The 11,328-nt window shown below is 47.7% G+C and overlaps 4 protein-coding genes across 4 annotated transcripts; 3 read left to right on the top strand and 1 right to left on the bottom strand.

Moving 5' to 3' along the window:
* Nucleotides 1-979: 979 nt before the first annotated feature.
* On the bottom strand, nucleotides 980-1,939 carry BKA67DRAFT_646847 (uncharacterized protein; the record flags this gene model as incomplete). Its single annotated transcript, XM_046105926.1, has 4 exons — nucleotides 980-1,340; nucleotides 1,511-1,565; nucleotides 1,634-1,720; nucleotides 1,757-1,939. The coding sequence occupies 4 exons, from the start codon at nucleotides 1,937-1,939 to the stop codon at nucleotides 1,321-1,323; spliced, it is 345 nt and encodes a 114-aa protein (XP_045957111.1). The 3' UTR covers nucleotides 980-1,320.
* Nucleotides 1,940-3,153: 1,214 nt separating this feature from the next.
* BKA67DRAFT_692134 (uncharacterized protein) lies at nucleotides 3,154-4,503 on the top strand (the record flags this gene model as incomplete). The annotated part of the gene is made up of 2 exons (XM_046109204.1): nucleotides 3,154-4,147; nucleotides 4,223-4,503. Exons 1-2 carry the CDS (start codon nucleotides 3,481-3,483, stop codon nucleotides 4,501-4,503), a joined length of 948 nt encoding a protein of 315 aa, XP_045957112.1. The 5' UTR covers nucleotides 3,154-3,480.
* Nucleotides 4,504-5,180: 677 nt separating this feature from the next.
* On the top strand, nucleotides 5,181-6,126 carry BKA67DRAFT_519360 (coatomer epsilon subunit; the record flags this gene model as incomplete). The annotated part of the gene is made up of 2 exons (XM_046098095.1): nucleotides 5,181-5,717; nucleotides 5,776-6,126. 2 exons carry the CDS (start codon nucleotides 5,181-5,183, stop codon nucleotides 6,124-6,126), a joined length of 888 nt encoding a protein of 295 aa, XP_045957113.1.
* A 2,994-nt stretch (nucleotides 6,127-9,120) lies between these two features.
* On the top strand, nucleotides 9,121-10,529 carry BKA67DRAFT_302170 (putative 2,3-diketo-5-methylthio-1-phosphopentane phosphatase). Its single transcript, XM_046096086.1, has one exon. The coding sequence runs from the start codon at nucleotides 9,420-9,422 to the stop codon at nucleotides 10,290-10,292; it is 873 nt and encodes a 290-aa protein (XP_045957114.1). The 5' UTR covers nucleotides 9,121-9,419; the 3' UTR covers nucleotides 10,293-10,529.
* The last annotated feature ends 799 nt before the right edge of the window (nucleotides 10,530-11,328 follow it).

Here is an 11,328-nt window from a genome sequence, read left to right on the forward strand (position 1 = left end):
GAGAACATCTGAGTAGCTATAAGCGCACAAATTCCCTATCATAGATGCTCAAGATGATCCAGCCGGTAATTATTCATTGGCAGCGTTCCTTTCAGCTACAACCATTTGACAGAGTCTATGTTCTCCAAAGATATAAAGAGACAGACCGGTTCAAAAGAAGAGATCTGTATAACTCTGGAGACACAACGAATAAGGACTTACCAAAACTCCGATCTATCATCTGCATCAGAGCTCGCGATACCAAGCAAAGACCCCACTCGGGGATATCCTGCCCATGATTAGCATAGTGGGAAGATAAGGAAGCAGTTTCAGCAACGTTAATGATACAGTCAGCCCAAGGAGAAAGAAGAGGAGAACAAGGGGAACTTTCAAAATGATAAATGATTGGTGCCACAATTGGCCATCATATGCAGCAAGAGTATGCCCCACGAAGTTGAGAACAGTCTCCGTGAAGCTGGTTCGCCAATTGAATCTCCAAATAACCTGCTAACCTAGACTAATGCGATACGAGCGTGAGCTTAAATATCTGTTACGTCTGTAAGTGTATCGGTAGAAGGCATTGCCTAAAAACTCCCGCTTTGACTTTTTTGAGGATGTTGTGGCTGTCGCTTGCTGGCCTTTCGTGCCTCGTGTTGTGTGGTACAATAGCTCCTGTTCAGCCGCTCATTACTCTGCATTTGGCACGCTCGTACTGGATTTTGGAGGCTCTGCAAGGCAATATCCTCTCCGAATATCTCTTTGGGGGCCTCCGTCGATAACCTCGCATATTCGATGCGTGATGCGCTGGCCGTTCGGACTGCCGATTCCTCTTACATCGCAGTGTTTGTCACTAGTCTACTCCGTAGATCGCCACGCAATGGGAACCCGGCCATTGGCGATCGTCGACTGCATACAGTCTGCATGTGCAGTATCTAAAGCCAATAGCATGAATCACCCCTCTTGAAAACAAAGTGATTACCGTAATCCAAAATACTGTGCTCGATTTTTCTTCCTTGTTCGCATCGAATACGTGGGGTTCTCCTGTGTATGCAAATCCTATCTTTGTCTCATGACGTCATCCGTGTATAGGTTATTGGCCTACCCGACGGTTGAATGGCTTCGTCAACTATTGCAACACAATTTTCTTTCACGATTGGTCAAGCTATTTGAAATATGGGTATGTAAAAGAACGGCACAACAATGCGATACTTCATGAACTATATCGGGGTATAGAACAAATTCCATCTATTTATTGGTCTATCTTTTTCTCCCCCGCAACCGATCAGATTTGCAGCGTTATACTGGCGTACATTACTTATGGGCACACTGCCCTATTACCTCTTATTCCACTAGATTTCCATCTAATTAATTTAGTTTTTTATCTGGAGAAAGCCTGTGACTATAGTCGGGAAATGGCTTCATAATTAAGCTATATGATCACCACTACAGTCGTAGAATTTCACCAAAGGACCATATCAGCGACACTGTGCATAACTACTTAGCAACAAGTGACATGTGCTTATTGACTTACTATAAACATTTGCCTCAAAGGGATCCTCTTGTATGAAGCCATTGACATATTGTACCTGTATTGCCAGCAATCAGCTGTCATCTAGAGCTTGTCGAAAAAGGTGGAAAACCATAGCAAACTTACGAGCGAGTTGCACTTCAGAGCCCTGATGATTCTGATCTCTCTCTTGATCATTTCTATAATGTGATCATTCTCTTCTCTGAAGTTTTTCTATATGAAAAGCTCTTTGGTCGACTTCTTTCTCACAACAAATACACTAGCATTCATGGCGCCCTTGGTACCATTGCCAGGATCGATGATATTGACGATATCATACTTGTATTCAAGCGATGCCTTTGCGATAGCATTCCGCTCGAGATTCATTCCGGGTTCGACTTTTACGAAACCCACGGGAACAGGAGCGGGAAGGGATGCAGGCACTGGTACCATTGTTGGGTCAGCTTGCGCTACAGCAGCTGTCTTCGCTTATGGGAGTTTGACTTGTGTCTTGGCTATTGTTTCTTGGCTATTGTTTCTTGGCTATTGTTTCTCTAGGTGCACTAGCTTTGGGTGCCAGTGGACTAATGGAGGTGGCACCTGCAGGTGAAATCGAGACCTTGCATAGTTTTTCTGAGATCGACACGCTTACTCCAGGTCTGAGATGGTTCTTTTCATTGGTTTTGATGTTTGTGATAGATGTAGCCCAAGCCTGCCCTCACTATCTGCCAGTCTTCAGGGAGTCTGTCCAGCTCGGGATGTGTATAGGTACCTCTAGATGCATGATCAGGATGTTTATAATGCACTCGACTAGTGCTGGGTATTTCGCCGAGTTCCCAGCCTGTCAGCAGTTGCCTTATTTCTTCATTTGCTGTTATGAACCTTGTCATCTTGTATGGCTGATCTGGGATTTGCAAGGCGATTACCTACACTGAGATGCGCAAGTGAAATCAGGAAGAGAGATTTACAATTTTCAAACATTCTCGCCTATATTAAATACTGGTATAAGTGATGAACTATTGGTGAGTAATTGGCTACGAATATGCAAGTAGTACACAGAGAGACTAGTTACTGGAATGATAGTGGAAAGTATTGACATCACATACCATGTATAAAAGATCACATTAGTTGGCAATTAGACTAGGTAGGACTGAATCGCTATAATCAGCAACCACATAAACGAGCATTTAATACAATATTAGCGGTCATTTTGGGTTGAATGTGTATCAAAACTTTAGTGACGATGGAACAGAGAATCGTGCTTGAAACATAGCTTGTTCTCTCATTATGATCGCAATTGGTTATTGGGCACAATTCTTCACAGCTTTATGCCTTCCGAAATAGATACTGTTTGAGTTGCGAGCAAAGCCCTTAGATGAGATGCGAACAATCATCCTAATTTAACATCCATGCACGACTATTTATTGGGAGCAACTTCTTTGACAGCTCGTAATCCTGTACAATCGGCAAAGCTACAGTTGACCGTGTATGATCGCCGATTCATGGCCTGAGGATTCATAAGATCTACAACTTCTCTTCTTTATTTAACGAATAGTATTTGTTTGATTTGTGAAGCTAGTTTAGCTTCATTTGTCAATCTCAGCATGAGGATGCCAAGCTTGATTGTTTATGATCGCCGAGATCAAGTTTGATTGTACATAAATCACCAACATTATACCGGATTTTATACAGTCGGCGATTTATGGTCTGATAGTCAACTCGGGTTGCAACTTCTCTTTTCACAAACTACCTTGCATCTGATCATCCAACAAGCCAAGGTGGTCTAGCTTTGTCTTCAGCTGCACGACCTTCCTAATATTTCGCAGCCCTCAGAGACACACCATCACCCATATCACCACCCACATCATCGCTAACATAAGACTCACATCTCTACTCTCACACGTTGCGACGCAAAATTATCACCGTTCTTTGCCCTTGCTCGCATACGGGTTCATTTTTTGTGCGTGCATGCCTTATGAGCTCCGGCTGCAAAGATGACATTGCCATCAGAGCCAACTCAATTCGCGTTAACCTGGTCGACCTGCCACTTCAGACAAGCCGAGTCATCCAAGGGAAGCTCCAATGGTGGCTCTGATTGTGACCCTTTTCATTTGGACAGATATCGCGGCTATTTTCAAGCTCAAGAGCAAGACCAACCGAAAGCTCCCACTCAAGAAGTGTTGCTAGAGCATGAGCCAGAAGTCCAACAGATGACGCCAGAAGCTAAGAAATCTGTCAAATCGTTTCTGAGCAGCGAGTCTGGTGGGTCAGATCCTTTCTACCTGGAGAAATACCGACGACACTTTTGCAGCAATCCGCGACACCTAGCCAGCAAGATGCCTTCATTCTCTATTTACAAGATCAACAATGAGGTCGCCGATGAAGGTGTCCGCTGCAACACTGCTCAAGCAAATGGCATCATGAACAGTCAGCGAGTAGTCTTGCCTATAAATATTCCCGTTCAACAGACCGGCACTCGAGCTATCACTCACAACGAGGAGCAACGCGCTGGTGAAGCTGACGTGAACCGATATGCTGCATCACCTTCTGTTCATAACAATAACGACAATGAGAACAACCATGAGGTTGGTCGCATCAATATTGAGCAAGGTGGTGAGGGCGCAAGCCGCGAAGCTTTGGCTGAGCCTGAGATCTTCCCAAGTAGGCATTTCTGAACTTTTTATTCTTTATTATCATAAATGCTCTTGGGAAGATAAACAATCTCATGCGTTATAGTGGACAAGAGTGAAACTCCTACAATCCGTCACCTTGTAACCCAGTCTGGGGGTCGCAACCGCACATACACCGACCACAATTCACCCATGAGGCGCAGCAACAGTTCTGCCAATAATTGGCCCAGCTCGGGTCTTGGTGAGCCTCTGGAGCCTCTCAACCCTCTCGGCGCTCTCGAGCCTATATTGCCCCCTATACTCCCTCCTACGCCCGATCATAGATTGAGCCTGTACTACCTGGAGCAGTGGCTTGAAGCCTCGGCGAGCCAGGCGGAGGAATCATAGAACGACCGTTATTTTGATCTCATGGAGGGCCAGCGGGATGGTGATTTCTTGCCCCGAGATACTGAGTTCCAGGATCTCTACGGCGACGAGGGAGAGGAAGAGAAAGAGGAGGATTGAGAGGATTGAGAGGATCCTTCAGGGAGGAAGGGTAGAAATTCTTCATTGTATTGACTGGTTCAAATAGCCACATCAGCTGGAAGTTCCTCCTACATGTGAGGACCAAGAAGGAATGACATGTTTTCTTAATATGATGCAAGGCTTTGCTTAGAACTTGGTAGGTTTTACCTAGAATTAATTTGTGGGTCATACGTGTAGCTTCTCTGTAATAATGTTCTTATTAAAGGCATAAAGCGGTCTCTTAAAGCTGCATAAGACTTGGCCGACGCTAAAGCTAAAGATGACTTTCTGTCATGATCCAATCTGAGGGTACAATACCAGATTACGGTGTATTGACTTTATCTTCCAGGACGAAGGTACTTCAGCGCACGGCGTGTACGGAGTAGCCAATCCAATGAAGGAAGTTTAGCGCCTGATTCAGGGATCTGCCACCTGGCGGCTTCTTCCGTTTCGAACAGCACATGCAACTAATCTACGGATCCGTAACCTTACTCCGAAGCTGTCCAGAAGCTTGAGGACAAGTTCGCATTAATCACCAACTCGTACACAGAATCGCAAACATGGACCCCTACAGCGCAGAAGGAGAGCTCGTGAACATTCACAACCACTTCCACCAGGGCCAGTTCCAACAGGTGGTCGACTTCGATACATCCGCCTTCAGCCCCGAGAACGAATTACCAGCCAAAGTGCTTGTTCTGCGTGCCCAGATTGCTCAGGGACAAGCCAAGGAGGTGCTCTCAGAAGTCAAGGGCGCATCCGAACCAGAACTGCAAGCCGTCGGTGCGCTCGCGCAACAGTCGCTGGGCTCTACAGACGAGGCGATCAACACCATTGAGCAGCTCGCCAGCTCGCAAGGGGAGAACGCCATAGTCCAGGTCGTGGGTGGCACCGTGCTCCAGGTGGCAGGAAAGAGCGAGGAAGCATTGGCACTGCTGTCGCAGCACTCTGGAAACCTCGAGGCCGTGGCTTTGATTGTGCAGATACACCTCCAGCAAAACAGACTGGACCTGGCCCAAAAGGAGGTCAAGGCAGCACGCAGCTGGGCCCAGGACAGCTTGCTTGTCAACCTGGCCGAGTCATGGCTCGGTCTCAGAGAGGTACGTCTACTTGAGTTTCTATCACATGGAGATCAAACTGCTGACATTCCTTGTTTAGGGTGGTGAGAAGTATCAGCAAGCCTTCTACGTTTTCGAAGAATTGGCACAAGCCCCTGCCACGTCGTCCGTCACAACCTTGATCGCACAAGCGGTTGCCGAGATCCATTGCGGAAGGTACGAGGAAGCACAAGCAGGCTTGGAGCAGGCCTTGCAGAAGGACCCCGAAAATGGCGACGCCCTCGCCAACTTGCTGGTCCTCAAGACCATTACTGGCCAGGAACGCCACGATACACGAGCGGCTTTGGAGAAAGCTGCGCCATCGCATCCTCTGCTGCTTGACTGGCAGGAGAAGAAGTCGGCATTTGATCAAGCGGCGGCCAAATTCAAGCCCAAGGTCGCTGCAGCATAGAAGGTGAATACTCACAGGTGTGATGTTACGACAGTAATGACGGCGTAGTGTTTTGTCGCATACTTAGAGTTAGATGCGTTCTGCCAAACCAGGGAAAAGCTTTACCACAATGCCATTACTTTACAAGACACCTACAGAAATGTGATACTCTGCTCTTGACAGGGGACCGCTCGGAAAGAACAGTTCATTATTATATAGTCACAACCATTAATCAGGATACATTCTATGCGGACAACAATTCGTGATATACCACCGTTGAACATCAACGCCATACCAACTACATCCCTGATAGGTACAGAGGCTCGGTGTTAGGTTCGCGAAGCTGTGGTCTTTTTATGGGAGGCAGCATCTAATTGATGCACAAAGGAACTCTGGTAGTGATTATTGCTTATGTGGAAGCGGCCCGACGCGCCTTCTGCTGCCTCTTCTCTTGTTTCGGTGAGAGATGGAAAACGATGCTTGCTACCATAAATCGAATATTGACTTAGACAGGGAGGCCGTTGCCAGGCCGTTGAGTCTTATCCAAACATATCACTCGCAAATTTTGTTCCATCATGGCGACTTACATACCTCCCAATCTTCGACGACCCCATGGGTCTGGCGAATATTGTGTCTAGTTTTTGCGAGTTAAGATCCCTACACTGTAGGTATACTTGAGTGCGTTGCAATAACGCAAACCGGTCCTGAAAGAAAAGAAAACACTCAACAGTTGCGCAGACGTGACTATTTCAACTTCCAGTGCGACACATTTGCCCATGAAGCGAAAACGGTTAGGGAATTCCCATCATGCACTTGCGGCGACATGCACCATCCACCGCACCAAATCATGTCTTGATGGAAGGCAGTTTTGGTCCTGGTCAATAAGTCATATGAGAATGACGAAGCATTCTGAATACTTTGCAACGGCTTTGCATGTGTGGCTTCACTGATGATGAAACACAAGCGGTCTGCCGGTTCACCTTGCAGCCCAGCTTGACCTATGAACGACTGCGACTGTGGGAAGCATGCCCAGACAGGGTCCAAAGACACCAAGCCACTTCGAAGTCACACCTTGTGTTGCTATCATGCTGCGTCGTTGCTGCAGGGACCTCGTCAGGGTCGTAAGCTTTGTTTCCTTGTCAGCAAAAGACGTCATTGCATCTTTAGACCAGGCAAGCCAAGCATCGTGAGTGCATGGCTAGGTGTTTTAGGCTACTTTGGGGGGGGGGGGGGGGGGGTTAGGGAAAAAGGAAAAAGAAAAAAGTCCCGCAATCTTATCGAGATGCACAATGACGATGTGCCTGCAGGAAACCGCCAAAAGACGTTTGCAAAATTTTGGGCGCTATTCTGCGAATCCCCATGTCTATAGGAGTAGTGGGTCAGGTCAATAAGCACACATTCCGGCACAAGAAATGTGCGGCCGGCGATATTGGTGATAGCACTGATTGTTTTACAGAGGCCGACTGGTCTGAGACTTCAGCATATACCCTTTTTGATCGATTCCTCCACCACATTCAAATCCTTGATGAGAGCTTCATCCACGCACTTTTCCACATCCTAACATAGGCTGTTGAATCACAATATTGCCCTTGATTCAGGTACTACTGATAGTGATATAACAAATTTCAAGATGCCCCTCCATGTCTTCGATGCCCCTCGACCCTTGCATCTTGCTGCTTGATCGAAAGCCCCGCCCTCACCGCTTCCCACCAAGGCCCATGGGGGAGGATCCTGTAGCTGCATGACTTCACCTCCATTGGGAATGGTTGCGGTTAGGGTGCGTCTCTCAGATGATATCCACTGCGACCGACCGTAGCCTGGACGCCCATTGGTCCGTTCAGGCTACATACCGTCAAAGATAACCCGAGCCCGTATGAATCGGCCTCTCAATCCGGGATTTCTGGAACAGCAAGAGCATCTGCAAGCCGCTTGATGACATCATAATTCCAGTACTGGCCCTTCTCACATCATCACACGGAAACTTTTCCTAACGAATCAACATAAGCACATGCCGGACCCGCCGCATCGTGACTCGACGATAGTGTTTTAGTGACGCGAAAATTGTGAATGGCTGCATTTCCGTTATCTCGTTTGCGACTCTGCAGGGAGAGGGTATTAGGTTGAACTTAATTCACTCGAGACGCGCTGGTCCCATGTCTCACACACTTTGAGCGGCTTTCTCTATGCTCAAAAAACTCCTGTCGTATCACATTACAGCGACTTGCCGTTAAGGGAAATGGGAACCCTGACAGCCGCATGGTGTATGAAGATCTTGAACCCTTTAGGTGATGGCATTTTCAGGTCCATAGGCGTCCAGGCGCCAACGCAGACGCTCGAGATGGTCTGGAACTTAGACATACTGGTTGAGCCCCATAGGAGGCGAACCCTGCAATCGGCAGTATGTCCGCGCAAGGGAGAGAACCGCAGGCCCCTTGTTCTTTGTAGCCGAGCCGACGCCTGAAAAAAACAACGAGTTAGTCCATCGGTAAGTGCCCAAGCCAGCCTTTCCTCTCGTTCCCATGCCGTTGTCCGCTGTTGTCCTGGACCTGGACAGCTAAAGAATGCTCCGAGTGGGTCTTTATCTTTGCAGAATAGAGTATCGTTATGTGGGATTGGGTCATTCTAGATGAATGCAAAGCCACTAGGCCTTTTGCCAAATCCATGTCACTACATCTGTGTGGCTATCTTCGAGTTTCAGCGGAACCCTTGCTCGTATGCACATGCAAGCAGGCAGGATTGCTCTCTCCACTACCCTTGAATTTGTCTAGTCGATGGGAGAGTCTTCGTGGGCTACCGACTCGGGAACCACGGACGGGGCGTCATCGTGGGATATTATCTCTCATGCCCCCTGTCTGAATAGTGCCACATAGCTTAGGTCTAGCATGCAACCATCGTGGACGTATTCTATATAAGTCCGTGGTGTTCGCCATGTGAACCATCATATCTCTGACATACACATCATAGCCTCATCAATTCGAGTCATTGCTCTGTTAAGCAGCATCCTTTGTCATATCAGCATAGATATATAGATATCAACTTCTGATACATATACCTATTTCTTCCGCCGACTATACTGAACTCCAAACTCAACATGCCTGTCGCACTCAGCCCTCCTATTCCTCAAGTCAAGGCCATCGCGCCGGAGACTTCCAAGAAGAGAAAGATCATCTGCTTCTCAGGTACGAACAATCTTGGCAGCCACCCTCATAACCTCATCTCAATATACCTGAGCCTCTTAGGGGTTCATACCCAGCTCATGACCTAGTCCATATACGATATACTAACGCGCCTTAGATTTCGATGGTACCATCTTTATGCAAGATACTGGCCACGTGCTCTTTGACAACTATGGATGTGGATCCATGAAGCGCGAGATCCTCGACGAACAGATTAAAACTGGCGAGCGATCTTTCAGAGACGTCTCGGAGGAGATGTGGGGCTCCTTGAATGTTCCTTTCGACGATGGTTTCGAGGTCATGGAGAAGAGCCTCGACATGGACGTTGATTTCCAGACCTTTCACACGTGGTGCCTGAAGAACAACGTCCCTTTCAACGTTATCTCTGCTGGTCTCAAGCCCATCCTGCGCAAGGTTCTCGACACCTTCCTGGGCGAGGAGGCATCGTCTCACATCGAGATTATTGCCAACGACGCAGAGATCAAGGCCGATGGCTCAGAGTGGAAGCCTATCTGGAGACACGACACTGAGCTCGGTCATGACAAGGCCCTTTCCGTGAATGAGGCTCGCGCCGAGGCCGAGCTTACCTGCGATAACGGCTCCATCCCCTTGATCGTTTTCATTGGCGATGGCGTCTCCGATCTGCCTGCTGCACGCGAGGCCGATGTCCTGTTTGCCCGCCGCGGCCTCCGTCTTGAGGAGTACTGCGTCGAGAACAACATCAAGTACATCCCCTTCGACACTTTCGCCGACATCCAGGCCAAGCTTGAGGAGATCCGCACGGAGGACGAGGAGAAGACTGCTGGTCTGGGCCTGCCCGCCATCTTCAACCCCCGCGCCAACCTCTGGAGACGTGTTTCCAGCAAGCAAGCCGTCCCCCGCTTCGCTATCATGTCGCCCTCGAAAGAGGAGAAGATGTTCCTCTGGCCCGAGGCTTACACCGAGCTCAAGACGCCCGCCGTCGAGCTTACCGAGATTGCTGCTACCACTGTCACTGCTGTTCAGGCATAGACGTTTCTCCCTTCTTTCACTGATTGCATATACCGGCGTTTGTTTGCTTTGAGCTATGATTTGGGTAAAGGGCATTAGCAATGGCGCAATGGGTAGTACACAAGAGCGTACAAAGGCGTTTCATACACCGTCGGCGACCAGATATCTGGTGTCACGAAGAATTTATAGACTAGAGAGTACTAGAAATGTTACAATGAAACATCAATATCTAGATTGAAGCAAGTTCTGTGTTACCTGATATTTCCCTGGGCATTGCGACTTGAATGATGGGATGAATTTGGACGCCTTCGTCTTGAGGCAATCTACCCGAATCGCCATGCTACTGACTGTTCGAAATCTTCGTGAGTGAAGTTATCTTTCCGAGACAACCCTGAAGTGGGTTAGAGACATGTCTGGTAAGGCACTGTTCGACTCTGATGCTCACTCATGACAGCCGCAGTGCTCAATTCGTGATATCATTCAGTTGGAGAAACGTTGGCGCAGCAGCGTTCAGAGACTTGCCTGGTTCGAGATCGTTCATGGTGAATTGCACAGTCAACCAAATAAAATAAGTAGGTTTCTCTTCAAACATTTTTCACCATCAGTACATGTTCTTAAGTACTCTCACCGCGTCAGGTATGTTTTTGGAGATTCCGCCATTGCGCCTCACTATAAGGTGTCCTAAAATTCTTCTAGGTTTGGGATGACCTTCTTTCCAACATTGAACATGGTTGACAACCGTGTCCTAATATTTGTTCCATTTATATATATATATATTTATATTTTTTTTATATATATATTTTTTGCAGCAGGTTGATGTATTCCAAGCTAAGTGGCCACCGTGCTCCTCGAAAGGTTGATGCGGTGCTTGTGGACTTAACGGACAGCTCGTTAGGGGCGAGGCTTCCCGTGATACAATTCACCCGGGGCAGAGAATCTGGAACATTGGTTACTCAGGATATGTATGCGTAAGGCTGTCTCTGTATGCCTAGACAACCTCAGCTCGTTTCGCTAAAAAGCCCCGCGTCATCATTGGCATGACAAGAGTCTTGGAAAG

Source organism: Truncatella angustata (assembly GCF_020726525.1).
Source record: "Truncatella angustata strain MPI-SDFR-AT-0073 chromosome Unknown BKA67scaffold_5, whole genome shotgun sequence".
Lineage (NCBI taxonomy): Eukaryota > Fungi > Ascomycota > Sordariomycetes > Amphisphaeriales > Sporocadaceae > Truncatella > Truncatella angustata.

Coding starts and splice junctions, on each gene's coding strand:
- BKA67DRAFT_302170 (XM_046096086.1), top strand. CDS start 9,420: ATGCAAGATACTGGCCACGTGCTCTTTGACAACTATGGATGTGGATCC.